We start from the raw sequence: 24,344 nt of genomic DNA, 5'->3' as shown, positions 1-24,344 counted from the left end.
TGGCCCTTGGTGGCAAAAGTTTGTACTTAAGTTTGGATGTCACTACACAAATGTAGTTTTCTTGGTGAAATATCTCCTGATATGTCCTTTCAGGTGGAACATCTCCAGGCCTTGTTGGACCAGGAGAAAGTGACCAACCAAGACATGGAGTCTCTTGGAGAGGAACTGTTGAAGGACAAACACCTTCTGGAAGGACAGATGCAGCTTCTCAGAGCAGACAAAGACAGACAGGTACGTGCACACACCTAGGCAGAGAGACAGACAGGTACGTGCACACACCTAGGCAGAGAGACAGACAGGTACGTGCACACACCTAGGCAGAGAGACAGACAGGTACGTGCACACACCTAGGCAGAGAGACAGACAGGTACGTGCACACACCTAGGCAGAGAGACAGACAGGTACGTGCACACACCTAGGCAGAGAGACAGAAAGGTACATGCACACACCTAGGCAGAGAGACAGACAGGTACGTGCACACACCTAGGCAGAGAGATAGACAGGTACGTGCACACACCTAGGCAGAAAGACAGACAGGTACGTGCACACACCTAGGCAGAGAGACAGACAGGTACGTGCACACACCTAGGCAGAGAGACAGACAGGTACGTGCACACACCTAGGCAGAGAGACAGACAGGTACATGCACACACCTAGGCAGAGAGACAGACAGGTACGTGCACACACCTAGGCAGAGAGACAGACAGGTACGTGCACACACCTAGGCAGAGAGACAGACAGGTACGTGCACACACCTAGGCAGAAAGACAGACAGGTACGTGCACACACCTAGGCAGAGAGACAGACAGGTACGTGCACACACCTAGGCAGAGAGACAGACAGGTACGTGCACACACCTAGGCAGAGAGACAGACAGGTACGTGCACACACCTAGGCAGAGAGACAGACAGGTACGTGCACACACCTAGGCAGAGAGACAGACAGGTACGTGCAGTTACACATAATAACATGTCATATATACATGATGTAAGTATATATGTCATGTAGTAACATTCATAATAACATGTAATATATACATGATGTAAGTATATATGTCATGTAGTAACATTCATAATAACATGTCATATATACATGATGTAAGTATATATGTCATGTAGTAACATTCATAATAACATGTCATATATACATGATGTAAGTATATATGTAGTATGTAGTAACATTCATAATAACATGTCATATATACATGATGTAAGTATATATGTAGTATCTAGTAACATTCATAATAACATGTAATATATACATGATGTAAGTATATATGTCATGTAGTAACATTCATAATAACATGTCATATATACATGATGTAAGTATATATGTCATGTAGTAACATTCATAATAACATGTAATATATACATGATGTAAGTATATATGTCATGTAGTAACATTCATAATAACATGTAATATATACATGATGTAAGTATATATGTCATGTAGTAACATTCATAATAACATGTCATATATACATGATGTAAGTATATATGTAGTATCTAGTAACATGTAATAATAACATGTAATATATACATGATGTAAGTATATATGTAGTATCTAGTAACATTCATAATAACATGTAATATATACATGATGTAAGTATATATGTAGTATCTAGTAACATTCATAATAACATGTTATATATACACGATGTAAGTATATATGTAGTATCTAGTAACATTCATAATAACATGTTATATATACACGATGTAAGTATATATGTCAACTGTTGGGTCTATTCAGGAATGGCGAGCTTCCCCTTGACAAATTTCAAAGATTCCCAGATTTTCCATTCCTCAATTCAACATGTTACTACTTCAACATTTCTCTACCGGTTTGAAAAATACCAACACCAACCATTTCAACTCATTAAGGAGATTCAATCTTTTTTTTTTCCTTATCCCGCTTTTCCCAAAATTCCAGAAAGTTCCCATTGAAATGAATGGCACATTTTTCCAAGTTGCAAATTCCCACATTTGTCAAGCTATTGAAAGCATTCCAACATCAACACATTCCAACATCAACACATTCCAACATCAACACATTCCAACATCAACACATTCCAACATCAACACATTCCAACATCAACACATTCCAACATCAACACATTCCAACATCAACACATTCCAACATCAACACATTCCAACATCAACACATTCCAACATCAACACATTCCAACATCAACACATTCCAACATCAACACATTCCAACATCAACACATTCCAACATCAACACATTCCAACATCAACACATTCCAACATCAACACATTCCAACACCAACACATTCCAACATCAACACATTCCAACATCAACACATTCCAACATCAACACATTCCAACATCAACACATTCCAACATCAACACATTCCAACACCAACACATTCCAACATCAACACATTCCAACATCAACACATTCCAACATCAACACATTCCAACATCAACACATTCCAACATCAACACATTCCAACATCAACACATTCCAACATCAACACATTCCAACATCAACACATTCCAACATCAACACATTCCAACATCAACACATTCCAACATCAACACATTCCAACATCAACACATTCCAACATCAACACATTCCAACATCAACACATTCCAACATCAACACATTCCAACACCAACACATTCCAACACCAACACATTCCAACATCAACACATTCCAACATCAACACATTCCAACATCAACACATTCCAACATCAACACATTCCAACATCAACACATTCCAACATCAACACATTCCAACATCAACACATTCCAACATCAACACATTCCAACATCAACACATTCCAACATCAACACATTCCAACATCAACACATTCCAACATCAACACATTCCAACATCAACACATTCCAACATCAACACATTCCAACATCAACACATTCCAACATCAACACATTCCAACATCAACACATTCCAACACCAACACATTCCAACATCAACACATTCCAACATCAACACATTCCAACATCAACACATTCCAACATCAACACATTCCAACATCAACACATTCCAACATCAACACATTCCAACATCAACACATTCCAACATCAACACATTCCAACATCAACACATTCCAACATCAACACATTCCAACATCAACACATTCCAACATCAACACATTCCAACATCAACACATTCCAACATCAACACATTCCAACATCAACACATTCCAACATCAACACATTCCAACATCAACACATTCCAACATCAACACATTCCAACACCAACACATTCCAACATCAACACAATCCAACATCAACACATTCCAACATCAACACATTCCAACATCAACACATTCCAACATCAACACATTCCAACATCAACACATTCCAACATCAACACATTCCAACATCAACACATTCCAACATCAACACATTCCAACATCAACACATTCCAACATCAACACATTCCAACATCAACACATTCCAACATCAACACATTCCAACATCAACACATTCCAACATCAACACATTCCAACATCAACACATTCCAACACCAACACATTCCAACATCAACACATTCCACTCATCCTGGACATTTTAACTAACACTTTCCCAACTTCCACACCTAATTCCGCTTTTCCTGGAAATTCCAACTCTTCAACATTCCAACTATTCTTCCATTCCTTCTACATTCTGTCACTTCAACTTCAGCATTCATTTCCAGAAAGTCTCATTATTTCCACGTCCTGCTTGTGTGCTTCCATCAGATCTCTGAATTGGAGAGCAAGAAGCAGAACCTGTCTGACGCGGTGGTGTCGCTCCGTGAGTGCACTCAGGCCAACGCTGAGACCGGGATCCCCCAGGTGGAGGCTGAGAAGCGCCTGCTACACCAGCGCTTTACCCACACCAGCGCCCGCTTAGCCAGCCTGGAGATTGAAGTCAAGCTCTCCAAAGAAGAAGAAGTGTGTCTGAGGGAGAGGGCGGGGAGATGTGAGGAAGTGGAGAGTGACATGGCTCGGGTGGAGAGAAGCAGGGACGCTCTCAGCAGAAAGGTAATGAACTGGGCTTTGTCGCCATCAAGCTTCATGCTGACTAAAACATGCTCCTTGGTGTGGCCTTCAGGTGGCAGCTCTGCGTGCCTGCAGTGACACTTCAGAAGTTGTGGAGAAGCAGGTGTCCTCCATGCAGCAGGAGATGCTCGGACTCAAACGGGAGTTGGAGGAGGCCGAGCAAGAGCTTCAACAACTGAAAGCAGACAAGCAGGAAAACCTGGAGCTCCGTTGCTGTGTGGAAAATCTGCGTTCATCTTCTGCTCTGCTCACCAAACAACTGCAGGAAAGTAAGGAGGTGCAGAGACAATCGCAAGAGGTGCAGAGAAGGTTTGAGGAGGTGGAGGCGGAGTTGCAAGGAGAGAGGAAGAGAAGCGAGAGACTGGAGGGGAATGTTGCCACGGTAAACCAGGAGAAGTTCCATCTCAAGGCCCGTGTGGAAAAGTTGAAGGAGGAGAGAGACGAAGAAGGCCGAGAGAAGAAGGGAGCCTTGAGTCGGCTGGAGGAGCTGAAGAAGGAAATAGAGCAGCTCAGTCGGGAGCAGAGGAGGCGAGAGGAAGGCCACAAGGACAGAGAGAGGCTTCAGCTGGACCTGGACCAGTCGGACAAGACTAGGAAGCATCTGGAGAAGGAGAACTGGAGGATGACAATGCTCCTGGACAAGAAGGAGGCCGAGCTGGAGGAGAAGGCCAGGCAGTTGGCGAGCGTGCAGAGGGACGTCCTAACTATGAGCAGGGAGGCGGATCGGCTGAAGGAGGCCACGCTCAAGGCCAAGGAATGGGAGGGAGACTACAAGGAGCTGCAGAAACAAGCCACCATGGACAAGAGGACTTTGGTTACTCTGAGAGAGGTAATATGGACTGAAGCCTTGTCAGGGTTACTTTTTCAAGTAGGACATGTGTGAGGTGTTCCAATACAGGACTACAGACATTAATCACTAGATGTTCCAATACAGGACTACAGACATGATTCACTAGATGTTCCAATACAGGACTACAGACATGATTCACTAGATGTTCCAATACAGGACTACAGACAGGATTCACTAGATGTTCCAATACAGGACTACAGACATTAATCACTAGATGTTCCAATACAGGACTACAGACATTAATCACTAGATGTTCCAATACAGGACTACAGACATTAATCACTAGATGTTCCAATACAGGACTACAGACATTAATCACTAGATGTTCCAATACAGGACTACAGACATGATTCACTAGATGTTCCAATACAGGACTACAGACATGATTCACTAGATGTTCCAATACAGGACTACAGACATGATTCACTAGATGTTCCAATACAGGACTACAGACATTAATCACTAGATGTTCCAATACAGGACTACAGACATGATTCACTAGATGTTCCAATACAGGACTACAGACATTAATCACTAGATGTTCCAATACAGGACTACAGACATGATTCACTAGATGTTCCAATACAGGACTACAGACATGATTCACTAGATGTTCCAATACAGGACTACAGACATGATTCACTAGATGTTCCAATACAGGACTACAGACATTAATCACTAGATGTTCCAATACAGGACTACAGACATTAATCACTAGATGTTCCAATACAGGACTACAGACATGATTCACTAGATGTTCCAATACAGGACTACAGACATGATTCACTAGATGTTCCAATACAGGACTACAGACATTAATCACTAGATGTTCCAATACAGGACTACAGACATTAATCACTAGATGTTCCAATACAGGACTACAGACATTAATCAGTAGATGTTCCAATACAGGACTACAGACATTAATCACTAGATGTTCCAATACAGGACTACAGACATTAATCAGTAGATGTTCCAATACAGGACTACAGACATGATTCACTAGATGTTCCAATACAGGACTACAGACATGATTCACTAGATGTTCCAATACAGGACTACAGACAGGATTCAGTAGATGTTCCAATACAGGACTACAGACATTAATCAGTAGATGTTCCAATACAGGACTACAGACAGGATTCAGTAGATGTTCCAATACAGGACTACAGACATGATTCACTAGATGTTCCAATACAGGACTACAGACATGATTCACTAGATGTTCCAATACAGGACTACAGACATTAATCACTAGATGTTCCAATACAGGACTACAGACATTAATCAGTAGATGTTCCAATACAGGACTACAGACATTAATCACTAGATGTTCCAATACAGGACTACAGACATTAATCACTAGATGTTCCAATACAGGACTACAGACAGGATTCAGTAGATGTTCCAATACAGGACTACAGACATTAATCACTAGATGTTCCAATACAGGACTACAGACATTAATCACTAGATGTTCCAATACAGGACTACAGACAGGATTCAGTAGATGTTCCAATACAGGACTACAGACATTAATCACTAGATGTTCCAATACAGGACTACAGACATTAATCACTAGATGTTCCAATACAGGACTACAGACATTAATCAGTAGATGTTCCAATACAGGACTACAGACAGGATTCACTAGATGTTCCAATACAGGACTACAGACATGATTCAGTAGATGTTCCAATACAGGACTACAGACATTAATCAGTAGATGTTCCAATACAGGACTACAGACGTTAATCACTAGATGTTCCAATACAGGACTACAGACATTAATCAGTAGATGTTCCAATACAGGACTACAGACATGATTCACTAGATGTTCCAATACAGGACTACAGACATTAATCACTAGATGTTCCAATACAGGACTACAGACATTAATCAGTAGATGTTCCAATACAGGACTACAGACATGATTCACTAGATGTTCCAATACAGGACTACAGACAGTATGCACTAGATGTTCCAATACAGGACTACAGACAGTATGCACTAGATGTTCCAATACAGGACTACAGACATGATTGAAATGCCATTAAAATGCCTGTAAAAACGTCCTCTTTCTCAGGTTTGTGCCCTTGGTCTAGGTCTGATAGACCAGTCCATGCAGCCTTTATTAAAGAGGCTTGCTGTGGTTCTGAAGAAGATTGTGGTGCTATCACTGACATGTGCATGTGCAGGAGTTGGTGTCGGAGAAGTTGAGCGTCCAGCAGCACCGTGTGGAGTTGGAGAGACTCAATGAAGAACTGGAGAAGGTTGGACTCACCCGAGAAAGACTACTGCAGCAGGAGCAGTCTCTGGAGGAAAGGTAGTTTTAAACCACACCATAAACAGTCCAGTCTCTCTGAAACACACAATAATAGGGCTGGACATTCTGGGATCAATCCAATACCAACCAAGTAAGTACAGAGCGGGTGTTGCCCATACAACACGGTTGACTTGGTTTTTCAAAATCATCCAATTATTTTGTTTTTTGCCTTAGTTTTATTTTTTATTTCATTTGTTTTTAATTAAAACGTAGCACAAACATTTTACAAAAACATATTTTGTCAATTATTTGTGAAGAATTTAGTAATCAATCAATAAATCTAACTTTATTTATTTAGAGCCCTTAATCAGAAGTGCCTCAAAGGGCTTCTCAACCCAAAACCACAAGCCACATCCAGGCAGGGAACTCAGTTGCACCTTACCTGAACATAGCAATTATAACTATAGATCTTTAGTCACTTTTGCCAGGGCTGTCTCCACAGACTGATTAGTCCTGAAACCGGACTGAAAGGGTTCAAGAAGATTGTTAGATGTTCTGTTCGTTTAGCTGCTGTGCAACAATTTTTGTGGAGGATTTTAGAGATAAAGGGGAGGTGCGACACCGGTCAGTAGGTCAGAATCGAGGTTAGGTCTTTTAAGTGGAGGATGAATCACCGCTGTTGTTCATGTTAGGGAAACAGTACCAGAGGAAAGTGATAAGTTAATCATATTTAGCACTGAGGGTCCTAATATTACAAACAGCTTTAATATAATAATAATAATATATTATACAATGTAATAATGTCAACAAAAGCATGCAATCATTCCCATTTATTACATACAATTATGTGAGTTAAAGTCAAAATAAACAAACACAAAAGCAAGAAAGACTCTTGGCTCAAAATCAAATCCAGGCTCTAATTCAAAATAGACGCCATCTCCTCTGCACTCCACCTGAGCTTAGAACATCTGGAAGGAAAGGACACACACGTGCAGATGTTGTTTGTGGACTTCAGCTCAGCATTCAACACCATCACCCCGCAGCACTTGGTGAGCAAACCTTGGATTCAGTACCCCCCTTTGCAACTGGCTGCTGGACTTCCTCACAGACAGACCCCAGTCTGTGAGAGTGGGCAACAACACCTCCAGTACCATCTCCCTGAGCACCTCCAGTACCATCTCCCTGACCACCTCCAGTACCATCTCCCTGACCACCTCCAGTACTATCTCCCTGAGCACTTCCAGTACCATCTCCCTGACCACCTCCAGTACCATCTCCCTGACCACCTCCAGTACCATCTCCCTGAGCACCTCCAGTACCATCTCCCTGAGCACCTCCAGTACCATCTCCCTGACCACCTCCAGTACCATCTCCCTGAGCACCTCCAGTACCATCTCCCTGACCACCTCCAGTACCTTCTCCCTGACCACCTCCAGTACCATCTCCCTGAGCACCTCCAGTACCATCTCCCTGACCACCTCCAGTACCATCTCCCTGACCACCTCCAGTACCATCTCCCTGAGCACCTCCAGTACCATCTCCCTAAACACCTCCAGTACCATCTCCCTGACCACCTCCAGTACCATCTCCCTGAGCACCTCCAGTACCATCTCCCTAAACACCTCCAGTACCATCTCCCTGACCACCTCCAGTACCATCTCCCTAAACACCTCCAGTACCATCTCCCTGACCACCTCCAGTACCATCTCCCTGAGCACCTCCAGTACCATCTCCCTGACCACCTCCAGTACCATCTCCCTGACCACCTCCAGTACCATCTCCCTGACCACCTCCAGTACCATCTCCCTGACCACCTCCAGTACCATCTCCCTGAGCACCTCCAGTACCATCTCCCTGACCACCTCCAGTACCATCTCCCTGACCACCTCCAGTACCATCTCCCTGAGCACCTCCAGTACCATCTCCCTGAGCACCTCCAGTACCATCTCCCTGACCACCTCCAGTACCATCTCCCTGAGCACTTCCAGTACCATCTCCCTGAGCACCTCCAGTACCATCTCCCTGAGCACTTCCAGTACCATCTCCCTGACCACCTCCAGTACCATCTCCCTGAGCACCTCCAGTACCATCTCCCTAAACACCTCCAGTACCATCTCCCTGACCACCTCCAGTACCATCTCCCTGACCACCTCCAGTACCATCTCCCTGAGCACTTCCAGTACCATCTCCCTGAGCACCTCCAGTACCATCTCCCTGAGCACTTCCAGTACCATCTCCCTGAGCACCTCCAGTACCATCTCCCTGAGCACCTCCAGTACCATCTCCCTGACCACCTCCAGTACCATCTCCCTGAGCACCTCCAGTACCATCTCCCTGAGCACCTCCAGTACCATCTCCCTGACCACCTCCAGTACCATCTCCCTGACCACCTCCAGTACCATCTCCCTGACCACCTCCAGTACCATCTCCCTGAGCACCTCCAGTACCATCTCCCTGACCACCTCCAGTACCATCTCCCTGAGCGCCTCCAGTACCATCTCCCTGAGCACTTCCAGTACCATCTCCCTGAGCACCTCCAGTACCATCTCCCTGAGCACCTCCAGTACCATCTCCCTGACCACCTCCAGTACCATCTCCCTGACCACCTCCAGTACCATCTCCCTGACCACCTCCAGTACCATCTCCCTGAGCACCTCCAGTACCATCTCCCTGAGCACCTCCAGTACCATCTCCCTGACCACCTCCAGTACCATCTCCCTGACCACCTCCAGTACCATCTCCCTGAGCACCTCCAGTACCATCTCCCTGAGCACCTCCAGTACCATCTCCCTGACCACCTCCAGTACCATCTCCCTGACCACCTCCAGTACCATCTCCCTGAGCACCTCCAGTACCATCTCCCTGAGCACCTCCAGTACCATCTCCCTGACCACCTCCAGTACCATCTCCCTGAGCACTTCCAGTACCATCTCCCTGAGCACCTCCAGTACCATCTCCCTGAGCACTTCCAGTACCATCTCCCTGACCACCTCCAGTACCATCTCCCTGAGCACCTCCAGTACCATCTCCCTAAACACCTCCAGTACCATCTCCCTGACCACCTCCAGTACCATCTCCCTGACCACCTCCAGTACCATCTCCCTGAGCACTTCCAGTACCATCTCCCTGAGCACCTCCAGTACCATCTCCCTGAGCACTTCCAGTACCATCTCCCTGAGCACCTCCAGTACCATCTCCCTGAGCACCTCCAGTACCATCTCCCTGACCACCTCCAGTACCATCTCCCTGAGCACCTCCAGTACCATCTCCCTGAGCACCTCCAGTACCATCTCCCTGACCACCTCCAGTACCATCTCCCTGACCACCTCCAGTACCATCTCCCTGAGCACCTCCAGTACCATCTCCCTGACCACCTCCAGTACCATCTCCCTGAGCGCCTCCAGTACCATCTCCCTGAGCACTTCCAGTACCATCTCCCTGAGCACCTCCAGTACCATCTCCCTGAGCACCTCCAGTACCATCTCCCTGACCACCTCCAGTACCATCTCCCTGACCACCTCCAGTACCATCTCCCTGAGCACCTCCAGTACCATCTCCCTAAACACCTCCAGTACCATCTCCCTGACCACCTCCAGTACCATCTCCCTGACCACCTCCAGTACCATCTCCCTGAGCACTTCCAGTACCATCTCCCTGAGCACCTCCAGTACCATCTCCCTGAGCACTTCCAGTACCATCTCCCTGAGCACCTCCAGTACCATCTCCCTGAGCACCTCCAGTACCATCTCCCTGACCACCTCCAGTACCATCTCCCTGACCACCTCCAGTACCATCTCCCTGAGCACCTCCAGTACCATCTCCCTGACCACCTCCAGTACCATCTCCCTGACCACCTCCAGTACCATCTCCCTGAGCACCTCCAGTACCATCTCCCTGACCACCTCCAGTACCATCTCCCTGAGCACCTCCAGTACCATCTCCCTGACCACCTCCAGTACCATCTCCCTGAGCACCTCCAGTACCATCTCCCTGACCACCTCCAGTACCATCTCCCTGACCACCTCCAGTACCATCTCCCTGACCACCTCCAGTACCATCTCCCTGAGCACCTCCAGTACCATCTCCCTGACCACCTCCAGTACCATCTCCCTGAGCACCTCCAGTACCATCTCCCTGACCACCTCCAGTACCATCTCCCTGAGCACCTCCAGTACCATCTCCCTGAGCACTTCCAGTACCATCTCCCTGACCACCTCCAGTACCATCTCCCTGACCACCTCCAGTACCATCTCCCTGAGCGCCTCCAGTACCATCTCCCTGAGCACTTCCAGTACCATCTCCCTGAGCACCTCCAGTACCATCTCCCTGAGCACCTCCAGTACCATCTCCCTGACCACCTCCAGTACCATCTCCCTGACCACCTCCAGTACCATCTCCCTGAGCACCTCCAGTACCATCTCCCTAAACACCTCCAGTACCATCTCCCTGACCACCTCCAGTACCATCTCCCTGACCACCTCCAGTACCATCTCCCTGAGCACTTCCAGTACCATCTCCCTGAGCACCTCCAGTACCATCTCCCTGAGCACTTCCAGTACCATCTCCCTGAGCACCTCCAGTACCATCTCCCTGAGCACCTCCAGTACCATCTCCCTGACCACCTCCAGTACCATCTCCCTGACCACCTCCAGTACCATCTCCCTGAGCACCTCCAGTACCATCTCCCTGACCACCTCCAGTACCATCTCCCTGACCACCTCCAGTACCATCTCCCTGACCACCTCCAGTACCATCTCCCTGAGCACCTCCAGTACCATCTCCCTGAGCACCGCCTCCCCCCAGGGCTGCGTTCTGAGTCCACGTTGATGACCCATGACTGCTGCACCAGGTCCACTACTAACCACATTGTGAAGTACACAACAGTAGTGGGCCTCATCCGTGACAACAACCACATGGACTACAGGGAAGAGGTGAAACATCTGGTTGACTGGTGCAGAACCAACAACCTGGTCCTGAATGTCGACAAATCAAATCAAATCAAAGCAACTTTATTTATAAAGCGCATTTCAAATTGACCACAGGGGTAGCCAAAGTGCTGTACAATGGGCAGGTTAGAACCGAGCAAACACAACACAACACAAACAGAGCACGATAAAAAATAAATAACTAAAATAAATAGAACATAAAAGCAGGTTGACAGCAGGTGTATTATGGGGTGCCATAGCAGGATGGGTATCCCTCAGTGTTAAAAGCCATGGAATAAAAGTATGTTTTTAAGAGAGATTTAAAAACAGGAAGAGAGGAGGCTTGTCTAACACTCAGAGGTAGGTCGTTTCAGAGCTTGGGAGCAGCAGCGGCGAAAGCTCTGTCACCTCTAAGCTTCAGCCTTGTGCCAGGGACCGTCAGTAGCAGCTGATCGGCTGATCTTAGGGATCGGGTGGGGCAGTAAGGCTGAAGGAGGTCGGAGAGATATGTTGGAGCGAGGTTGTTTAGACATTTAAAAACAAATAGAAGGAGTTCAAAGTTGTTTCGGTAACGCACAGGGAGCCAGTGAAGGGACGCTAATATAGACCAAGGAGATCATTGTTGACTTCAGGAAGCACCAGTCCAGCCACGCTCCACTCTTCATCAACGACACAGCAGTGGAGATGGTAAGCAGCACCAAGTTCCTGGGGGTGCAGATAACTGACAATATAACCTGGTCCCTACACACCGGAGCTCTTGTAAAAAGAGCTCAGCAGCGCATGCACTTTTTGCGTGGGATGAAAAGAGCACAGCTCCCTCCCCTCCCCCCATTCTCAGCACATTCTACGGAGGCACTATAGAGAGCAACAGCATCTCTGTCTGGACTGGAGCCTGCAGTGCCTCAGACTGGAAGTCTCTCCAGAGAGTGGTGAGGACGGCAGAAAAGATCATCAGAACTCCTCTTCCTCCTATCCAGGAGATGGCAAAAAGCCGCTGCCTGACCAGGGCTCAGAAAATCTGCAGAGACTCCTCCCACCCCCACCAAGGACTGTTTTCACTGCTGGACTCTAGAAAGAGGTTCCGTAGCAGAACCTCCAGGTTGTGTAACAGCTTCTTCCCTCAGGCCATAAGACTCTTGAAGGCATCATAATAATCCCCTCAACTCCCCCCAAAAAGGGATGAAGTGGCTGGAATATAAAGACAATATAACATAAACCTGCAATATATTTATCTGTACAGTAATCTATTTATTTATATCTGCACCTTATTGCTCTTTTATCCTGCACTACCATGAGCTGATGCAACTTCTTATCTGTACTGTAAAGTTCACATTTCAATGACAATAAAAAGGAAGTGTAAGTCTAATGAGGACAAGCGGTATAAACAATGGATGGATGGTAGAAGTGGGGGAAGTCTAATGAGGACAAGCGGTATAAACAATGGATGGATGGTAGAAGTGGGGGAAGTCTAATGAGGACAAGCGGTATAAACAATGGATGGATGGTAGAAGTGGGGGAAGTCTAATGAGGACAAGCGGTATAAACAATGGATGGATGGTAGAAGTGGGGGAAATAATCCATTTTTAGATGCATCGCAATTAGGACATGGACAATTATAAAATGGATTAGTAAACGTCAATAATCAGTGTATTAATTGTAAGTAAGTAAGGTCATGCAGACAGTGATGTTGTAATGAACCTTCATTGACACACCCACACATCCCACCACCTTCTTCATTGACTCACCCACACATCCCACCACCTTCTTCATTGACTCACCCACACATCCCACCACCTTCTTCATTGACTCACCTACACATCCCACCACCTTCTTCATTGACTCACTCACACATCCCACCACCTTCTTCATTGACTCACCCACACATCCCACCACCTTCTTCATTGACTCACCCACACATCCCACCACCTTCTTCATTGACTCACCCACACATCCCACCACCTTCTTCATTGACTCACCTACACATCCCACCACCTTCTTCATTGACTCACCCACACATCCCACCACCTTCTTCATTGACTCACCCACACATCCCACCACCTTCTTCATTGACTCACCCACACATCCCACCACCTTCTTCATTGACTCACCCACACATCCCACCACCTTCTTCATTGACTCACCCACACATCCCACCACCTTCTTCATTGACTCACCTACACATCCCACCACCTTCTTCATTGACTCACCCACACATCCCACCACCTTCTTCATTGACTCACCCACACATCCCACCACCTTCTTCATTGACTCACCCACACATCCCACCACCTTCTTCATTGACTCACCCACACATCCCACCACCTTCTTCATTGACTCACCCACACATCCCACCACCTTCTTCATTGACTCACCCACACATCCCACCACCTTCTTCATTGACACACCCACACATCCCACCACCTTCTTCATTGACTCACCCACACATCCCACCACCTTCTTCATTGACTCACCCACACATCCCACCACCTTCTTCATTGACTCACCTACACATCCCACCACCTTCTTCATTGACTCACCCACACATCCCACCACCTTCTTCATTGACTCACCTACACATCCCACCACCTTCTTCATTGACACACCCACACATCCCACCACCTTCTTCATTGACACACCCACACATCCCACCACCTTCTTCATTGACTCACCCATACATCCCACCACCTTCTTCATTGACTCACCCACACATCCCACCACCTTCTTCATTGACTCACCCACACATCCCACCACCTTCTTCATTGACTCACCCACACATCCCACCACCTTCTTCATTGACTCACCCATACATCCCACCACCTTCTTCATTGACTCACCCACACATCCCACCACCTTCTTCATTGACTCACCCACACATCCCACCACCTTCTTCATTGACACACCCACACATCCCACCACCTTCTTTATTGACTCACCCACACATCCCACCACCTTCTTCATTGACTCACCCACACATCCCACCACCTTCTTCATTGACACACCCACACATCCCACCACCTTCTTCATTGACACACCCACACATCCCACCACCTTCTTCATTTTAGGGCCCTTGTGTTCCACTTTTGCACACATTTTCATTCATTCAATAAATGTGGGAATTAAAGGCCTACTGAAATGACATTTTCTTATTTAAACGGGGATAGCAGATCCATTCTATGTGTCATACTTGATCATTTGGCGATATTGCCATATTTTTGCTGAAAGGATTTAGTAGAGAACATTGACGATAAAGTTTGCAACTTTTGCTCGCTGATAAAAAAGCCTTGCCTGTACTGGAAGTAGCGTGACGTCACAGGTTGAAAGGCTCCTCACATTTCCTCATTGTTTACACCAGCAGCGAGAGCGATTCGGACCGAGAAAGCGACAATTACCCCATTAATTTGAGCCAGGATGAAAGATTTGTGGATGAGGAAAGTGAGAGTGAAGGACTAGAGTGCAATGCAGGACGCCAGGGTGTATCTTTTTTCGCTCTGAGCGTAACTTAGGTACAAGCTGGCTCATTGGATTCCACACTCTCCTTTTTCTATTGTGGATCACGGATTTGTATTGTAAACCACCTGGGATACTATATCCTCTTGAAAATGAGAGTCCAGAACGCCAAATGGACATTCACAGTGACTTTTATCTCCACGACAATACATCGGCGAAACATTTTAGCTACGGAGCTAACGTGATAGCATCGTGCTTAACTGTGGATAGAAACAGAAGAAATAAGCCCCTGACTGGAAGGATAGACAGCAGATCAACAATACTACTATTACTTCTACTATCAGGAGACACGGAACCAAACACTGGACCTGTAACTACACGGTTAATGCTGTCCCGCCTGGCGAAGCCTAGCAATGCTGATGCTAACGACACCATTGAAGCTAACTTAGCTACGGGACCTCGACAGAGCTATGCTAAAAACATTAGCTATCCACCTACGCCAGCCCTCATCTGCTCATCAACACCCGTGCTCACCTGCGTTCCAGCGATCGACGGCACGACAGAGGACTTCACCACGATCATTGGTGCGGTCAGCGGCTAGCATCGGATAGCGCGTCTGCTATCCAACTCAAAGTCCTCCTGGTTGTGTTGCTGCAGCCAGCCGCTAATACACCGATCCCACCTACAGCTTTCTTCTTTGCTGTCTCCATTGTTCATTAAACAAATTGCAAAAGATTCACCAACACAGATGTCCACAATACTGTGGAATTATGACATGGAAACAGACGACTTAAGCTGGCCACTGTGCTCTTTCAAAATGTCTGCTACAATCCGTGACGTCACGCGCATACCTCATCATACATACCTCATCATACATAGACCTTTTCAGACGGATATTTCCCGGGAAATGTAAAATGTCACTTTATAAGTTAACCCGGCCGTATTGGCATGTGTTGCAATGTTAAGATGTCATCATTGATATATAAACTATCAGACTGTGTGGTCGCTAGTAGTGGCTTTCAGTAGGACTTGAAGATGTCATCATTGATATATCAACTATCAGACTGTGTGGTCGCTAGTAGTGGCTTTCAGTAGGACTTGAAGATGTCATCATTGATATATCAACTATCAGACTGCGTAGTAGTGACTTTCAGTAGGACTGGAAGTGAACTCTTTTCTATTACTAAAGCATTGTTTCTTCAAAGTTGCAAGTGAGAAACACTTATTTAGTGAAACAAATAGAAATGTAAAACTGTGTGTGTGTGTGTGCGTGTGCGTGTGCGTGTGCGTGTGCGTGTGCGTGTGCGTGTGTGTGTGTGTGTGTGTGTGTGTGTGTGTGTGTGTGTCAGCAAATACAAGCTGCTTGAATCCCGACTTGAGGAAACAGTGCAACAGGCGATGAAGATGAAAGAAGGGAAGTTGGCCAGTCTGCAGAAGAAACTGGAGGAGAGCAACACACACAACACAACTCTGCGTGCACAGCTGGCAGCTGTAAGTCACACCTTAACTCAACTTATTATCCTCCATCTTCATCTTTGTGTGTGTGTGTCTACTGACACTTCTTTGTGTGTGTGTGTGTCTACTGACACCTCTTTGTGTGTGTCTACTGACACCTCTTTGTGTGTGTCTACTGACACCTCTTTGTGTGTGTCTACTGACACCTCTTTGTGTGTGTCTACTGACACCTCTTTGTGTATGTGTATGTCTACTGACACCTCTTTGTGTGTCTACTGACACCTCTTTGTGTGTGTCTACTGACACCTCTTTGTGTGTCTACTGACACCTCTTTGTGTGTGTCTACTGACACCTCTTTGTGTGTGTCTACTGACACTTCTTTGTGTGTGTCTACTGACACCTCTTTGTGTGTGTCTACTGACACCTCTTTGTGTGTGTCTACTGACACCTCTTTGTGTGTGTCTACTGACACTTCTTTGTGTGTGTGTGTCTACTGACACCTCTTTGTGTGTCTACTGACACTTCTTTGTGTGTGTCTACTGACACCTCTTTGTGTGTCTACTGACACTTCTTTGTGTGTGTCTACTGACACCTCTTTGTGTGTGTCTACTGACACCTCTTTGTGTGTGTCTACTGACACCTCTTTGTGTGTGTCTACTGACACTTCTTTGTGTGTGTGTGTCTACTGACACCTCTTTGTGTGTCTACTGACACTTCTTTGTGTGTGTCTACTGACACCTCTTTGTGTGTCTACTGACACTTCTTTGTGTGTGTCTACTGACACCTCTTTGTGTGTCTACTGACACTTCTTTGTGTGTGTGTGTCTACTGACACTTCTTTGTGTGTGTGTGTCTACTGACACCTCTTTGTGTGTCTACTGACACTTCTTTGTGTGTGTCTACTGACACCTCTTTGTGTGTCTACTGACACTTCTTTGTGTGTGTCTACTGACACCTCTTTGTGTGTGTCTACTGACACCTCTTTGTGTGTGTCTACTGACACCTCTTTGTGTGTGTCTACTGACACTTCTTTGTGTGTGTGTGTCTACTGACACCTCTTTGTGTGTCTACTGACACTTCTTTGTGTGTGTCTACTGACACCTCTTTGTGTGTCTACTGACACTTCTTTGTGTGTGTCTACTGACACCTCTTTGTGTGTCTACTGACACTTCTTTGTGTGTGTGTGTCTACTGACACCTCTTTGTGTGTCTACTGACACTTCTTTGTGTGTGTCTACTGACACCTCTTTGTGTGTCTACTGACACTTCTTTGTGTGTGTCTACTGACACCTCTTTGTGTGTGTCTACTGACACCTCTTTGTGTGTGTCTACTGACACCTCTTTGTGTGTGTCTACTGACACTTCTTTGTGTGTGTGTGTCTACTGACACCTCTTTGTGTGTCTACTGACACTTCTTTGTGTGTGTCTACTGACACCTCTTTGTGTGTCTACTGACACTTCTTTGTGTGTGTCTACTGACACCTCTTTGTGTGTCTACTGACACTTCTTTGTGTGTGTGTGTCTACTGACACTTCTTTGTGTGTGTGTGTCTACTGACACCTCTTTGTGTGTCTACTGACACTTCTTTGTGTGTGTCTACTGACACCTCTTTGTGTGTCTACTGACACTTCTTTGTGTGTGTCTACTGACACCTCTTTGTGTGTGTCTACTGACACCTCTTTGTGTGTGTCTACTGACACCTCTTTGTGTGTGTCTACTGACACTTCTTTGTGTGTGTGTGTCTACTGACACCTCTTTGTGTGTCTACTGACACTTCTTTGTGTGTGTCTACTGACACCTCTTTGTGTGTCTACTGACACTTCTTTGTGTGTGTCTACTGACACCTCTTTGTGTGTCTACTGACACTTCTTTGTGTGTGTGTGTCTACTGACACTTCTTTGTGTGTGTGTGTCTACTGACACCTCTTTGTGTGTCTACTGACACTTCTTTGTGTGTGTCTACTGACACTTCTTTGTGTGTGTGTGTCTACTGACACCTCTTTGTGTGTCTACTGACACTTTGTGTGTGTCTACTGACACCTCTTTGTGTGTCTACTGACACCTCTTTGTGTGTGTGTGTGTCTACTGACACCTCTTTGCAGGGTTCTTACTCATCTACAATAACTCTATCATTATTCACCACTTGAGACAAAGAAGAATCATAACACAAACTGTTGTTCAATAAAAATCCATGTTTGATCATTTTCTAAGAGCCGGGTCTCTAAAGGGGTGTGGAGCTTCTTTTTATTGATTCATTGATTGATTGAAACTTTTATTAGTAGATTGCACAGTGAAGTACATATTCCGTACAATTGACCACTAAATGGTAACACCCCAATAAGTTTTTCAACTTGTTTAAGTCGGGGTCCACTTAAATGGATTCATGATACAGATATATACTATCATATATACTATCATCATAATACAGTCATCACACAAGTTAATCATCAGAGTATATACATTGAATTATTTACATTATTTACAATCCGGGATGTGGAGGGGGGGGTTAGGTTTGGTTGATATCATCACTTCAGTCATCAACAATTGTATCATCAGAGAAATGGACATTGAAACAGTGTAGGACTGACTTGGTAGGATATGTAGAGAGAGAGAGAGAGAGAGAGAGAGAGAGAGAGAGAGAGAGAGAGAGAGAGAGAGAGAGAGAGAGAGAGATCAGAAAGCATAACAAGTATCTACATTTGATCATTTGCATTTGATTATGTACAATCTGGGGAGGTGGGATGTGGAGGGGGGAGGGTGTTAGTTTAGGGTTGTAGTTGCCTGGAGGTGTTGTTTTAGTGCACTTTTGAAGGAGGATAGAGATGTCCTTTCTTTTACACCTGTTGGGAGTGCATTCCACATTGATGTGGCATAGAAAGAGAATGAGTTAAGACCTTTGTTAGATGGGAATCTGGGTTTAACGTGGTTAGTGGAGCTCCCCCTGGTGTTGTGGTTATGGCGGTCATTTACGTTAAGGAAGTAGTTTGACATGTACTTCGCTATCAGGGAGGTGTAGCGGATTTTATAGACTAGGCTCAGTGCAAGTTGTTTAACTCTGTCCTCCACCTTGAGCCAGCCCACTTTGGAGAAGTGGGTAGGAGTGAGGTGTGATCTGGGGTGGAGGTCTAGAAGTAACCTGACTAGCTTGTTCTGGGATGTTTGGAGTTTAGATTTGAGGGTTTTGGAGGTGCTAGGGTACCAGGAGGTGCATGCGTAATGGAAAAAGGGTTGAACGAGAGTTCCCGCCAGAATCCTCAAGGTGCTTTTGTTGACCAGAGAGGAGATTCTGTAGAGAAATATTGTTCGTTGGTTGACCTTTTTGATGACCTTGGTTGCCATTTTATCACAGGAAAGATTAGCCTCTAGAATGGAACCTAGGTAGGTGACCTCATCTTTCCTGGTGATAACAATGTCACCCACTTTTATAGTCAAGTCATTGACTTTAATAAAAGTATGATAAATGTAATATATTGTTAGACAATAACTGGCTTTGTCACCAATAACACAAAGCTCAAGTAAGGATGTTTTCATATCTCAGCGTTCTTTTTAGGTTGGATTGGAACAGTCTCTATCAAATAGTGGGGCGGGGCCCCCTGGGGGGACGCGCATGACCTTGGGGGGACATGCTTATTTTGCCATAGCAGAGTATGATGAAAGGTTTGTAGCACTTGGCTCCACTGGAACCATGCTGGGACACCAGGAAAGACTTGTTTCTTTTCATGGTAATAAGTTTATGCAGAGGTGTACTTATAACAAGGAATTGCCTGTGAATGCTCCAATGCTGAAGTTGAAGTGACAGAATGTAGTATGAATGGAAGAATTGTTGGAATGTTGAAGAGTTAGAATTTCCAGGAAAAGCGGAATTAGGTGTTGATGTTGTGAAAGTGTTAGTTAGAATGTCCAGGATGAGTGGAATGTGTTGATGTTGGAATGTGTTGATGTTGGAATGTGTTGATGTTGGAATGTGTTGATGTTGGAATGTGTTGATGTTGGAATGTGTTGATGTTGGAATGTGTTGATGTTGGAATGTGTTGATGTTGGAATGTGTTGATGTTGGAATGTGTTGATGTTGGAATGTGTTGATGTTGGAATGTGTTGATGTTGGAATGTGTTGATGTTGGAATGTGTTGATGTTGGAATGTGTTGATGTTGGAATGTGTTGATGTTGGAATGTGTTGATGTTGGAATGTGTTGATGTTGGAATGTGTTGATGTTGGAATGTGTTGATGTTGGAATGTGTTGATGTTGGAATGTGTTGATGTTGGAATGTGTTGATGTTGGAATGTGTTGATGTTGTGAAAGTGTTAGTTAAAATGTCCAGGATGAGTGGAATGTGTTGATGTTGGAATGTGTTGATGTTGGAATGTGTTGATGTTGGAATGTGTTGATGTTGGAATGTGTTGATGTTGGAATGTGTTGATGTTGGAATGTGTTGATGTTGGAATGTGTTGATGTTGGAATGTGTTGATGTTGGAATGTGTTGATGTTGGAATGTGTTGATGTTGGAATGTGTTGATGTTGTGAAAGTGTTGATGTTGGAATGTGTTGATGTTGGAATGTGTTGATGTTGGATTGTGTTGATGTTGGAATGTGTTGATGTTGGAATGTGTTGATGTTGGAATGTGTTGATGTTGGAATGTGTTGATGTTGGAATGTGTTGATGTTGGAATGTGTTGATGTTGGAATGTGTTGATGTTGGAATGTGTTGATGTTGGAATGTGTTGATGTTGGAATGTGTTGATGTTGGAATGTGTTGATGTTGGAATGTGTTGATGTTGGAATGTGTTGATGTTGGAATGTGTTGATGTTGGAATGTGTTGATGTTGGAATGTGTTGATGTTGGAATGTGTTGATGTTGGAATGTGTTGATGTTGGAATGTGTTGATGTTGGAATGTGTTGATGTTGGAATGTGTTGATGTTGGAATGTGTTGATGTTGGAATGCTTTCAATAGCTTGACAAATGTGGGAATTGTGCAACCTAGAAACATGTCCCATTCATTTCAATGGGAACTTCCTGGAAATTTGGGAAAAGTGGATTATCTGGAAATGATTAGGAGCATGAATATCTGGAAATGAGCTGAATTGGTTGGTGTTGGAATTGTTTAAATCGGTCAAGAAATGTTGAAGTAGTAACACTTTTTGAATTGAAAAATGGTATTACAGAATTCCATGTCCATGGTTCTCGACCGGAAAAGGGTGGAGTGCCATCTCCGGGTTGCCCCAAGTGGAGGAGTTCAAGTACCTGGGAGTCTTGTTCACGAGTGAGGGAAGAGTGGATGGTGAGATGGACAGGCGGATCGGTGTGGCGTCTTCAGTAATGCGGACGCTGTATCGATCCGTTGTGGTGAAGAAGGAGCTGAGCCGGAAGGCAAAGCTCTCAATTTAGCGGTCGATCTACGTTCCCATCCTCACCTATGGTCATGAGCTTTGGGTTATGACCGAAAGGACAAGATCACGGGTACAAGCGGCCCAAATGAGTTTCCTCCGCCGGGTGGTGGGTCTCTCCCTTAGAGATAGGGTGAGAAGCTCTGTCATCCGGGAGGAGCTCAAAGTAAAGCTGCTGCTCCTCCACATGGAGAGGAGCCAGATGAGGTGGTTCAGACATCTGGTCAGGATGCCACCCAAACGCCTCCCTAGGGAGGTGTTTAGGGCACGTCTGACTGGTAGGAGGCCACGGGGAAGACCCAGGACACGTTGGGTACGGAGGAGCTGGACCAAGTGGCTGAGGAGAGGGAAGTCTGGGCTTCCCTGCTTAGGCTGCTGCCCCCGCGACCCGACCTCGGATAAGCGGAAGAAGATGGATGGATGGATGGATGGATGATAGCGGAATTTTGGAAAAAGCAGGAAATGTTCAAGTTCTTAAAACAACTTGTTTTTTTGTCCTGACTAAGAGGAATGTTTGACAGTTGAAATGTGTTCAAAAATGTGAGGAGTCATCACACTAAAAAATGTTGGAAAAAAAACAAAACAGGAATTCCTGGAAATGTGTTGAAGGTGGAAAAATGGTTGTTTGAATTACCAGGATGAATTGAATGTGTTGAAGGTGGAAAAATGGTTGTTTGAATTACCAGGATGAATTGAATGTGTTGAAGGTGGAAAAATGGATGTTTGAATTACCAGGATGAATTGAATGTGTTGAAGGTGGAAAAATGGTTGTTTGAATTACCAGGATGAATTGAATGTGTTGAAGGTGGAAAAATGGATGTTTGAATTACCAGGATGAATTGAATGTGTTGAAGGTGGAAAAATGGTTGTTTGAATTACCAGGATGAATTGAATGTGTTGAAGGTGGAAAAATGGATGTTTGAATTACCAGGATGAATTGAATGTGTTGAAGGTGGAAAAATGGTTGTTTGAATTACCAGGATGAATTGAATGTGTTGAAGGTGGAAAAATGGATGTTTGAATTACCAGGATGAATTGAATGTGTTGAAGGTGGAAAAATGGTTGTTTGAATTACCAGGATGAATTGAATGTGTTGAAGGTGGAAAAATGGTTGTTTGAATTACCAGGATGAATTGAATGTGTTGAAGGTGGAAAAATGGATGTTTGAATTACCAGGATGAATTGAATGTGTTGAAGGTGGAAAAATGGTTGTTTGAATTACCAGGATGAATTGAATGTGTTGAAGGTGGAAAAATGGATGTTTGAATTACCAGGATGAATTGAATGTGTTGAAGGTGGAAAAATGGATGTTTGAATTACCAGGATGAATTGAATGTGTTGAAGGTGGAAAAATGGATGTTTGAATTACCAGGATGAATTGAATGTGTTGAAGGTGGAATGCTTGAAGAATGTGGAAGTTTGAAAAATGGATCATTCATTTTGAATTGGGAAAATGTCCTTAAAAACTATGAATTCTAGGAAATCCGGGATTTTTTAAAATAATTGTTGAAAGGGAGCACATCATTGCAGAACATGCTGAATATTTTGAAGATGGAACACTTTGAATCGCATTACAAATGTGGGAATTGTGGAACTTTGAAAAATGTTTGGAATTTCATGAAAATTTGGGAATTCAGGTAAAAGTGGGAATTTTTTTTTAAATAATAAAAAAATTTGAATGGTCTGAATGAGAAATGAGTTGAAATGGTTGGTGTTGGAATTTTTGAAATCGGTCAAGAAATGTTAAAGTAGTAACATTTTTAATCGAGAAATGGTATTAAGGAATTTCTGGAATCTACGCAAAACTAGGAATGTTTCCAGTTCAAAAACAATTTTGTTTTTTGTCCTGATTAAGACGAATGACTTTTCTACATTTCTGTACAGTCTACCACATATTTAGACTTTTCTCTACAGTCTACCACACATTTAGACTTTTCTACATTTCTCTACAGTCTACCACACATTTAGACTTTTCTCTACAGTCTAC

At 44.7% G+C, this 24,344-nt stretch overlaps 1 protein-coding gene across 1 annotated transcript in view; it reads left to right on the top strand.

The window, feature by feature from the left end:
• LOC133641179 (protein Daple-like) overlaps window positions 1-24,344 on the top strand; it is a 45,809-nt gene that overhangs the window by 20,965 nt on the left and 500 nt on the right. The window contains exons 6-10 of the mRNA XM_062035112.1: window positions 94-231; window positions 3,729-4,013; window positions 4,084-4,860; window positions 7,080-7,207; window positions 16,869-17,010. Of these exons, the coding sequence (XP_061891096.1) occupies window positions 94-231; window positions 3,729-4,013; window positions 4,084-4,860; window positions 7,080-7,207; window positions 16,869-17,010 (1,470 nt within the window). The remainder of the gene's footprint in view (window positions 1-93; window positions 232-3,728; window positions 4,014-4,083; window positions 4,861-7,079; window positions 7,208-16,868; window positions 17,011-24,344) is intronic.

This window comes from Entelurus aequoreus, linkage group LG23 (genome assembly GCF_033978785.1).
Source record: "Entelurus aequoreus isolate RoL-2023_Sb linkage group LG23, RoL_Eaeq_v1.1, whole genome shotgun sequence".
NCBI lineage: Eukaryota > Metazoa > Chordata > Actinopteri > Syngnathiformes > Syngnathidae > Entelurus > Entelurus aequoreus.
Note: the sequence above shows the minus strand (reverse complement) of the source record. Positions and strands in the feature narration are given on the sequence as shown.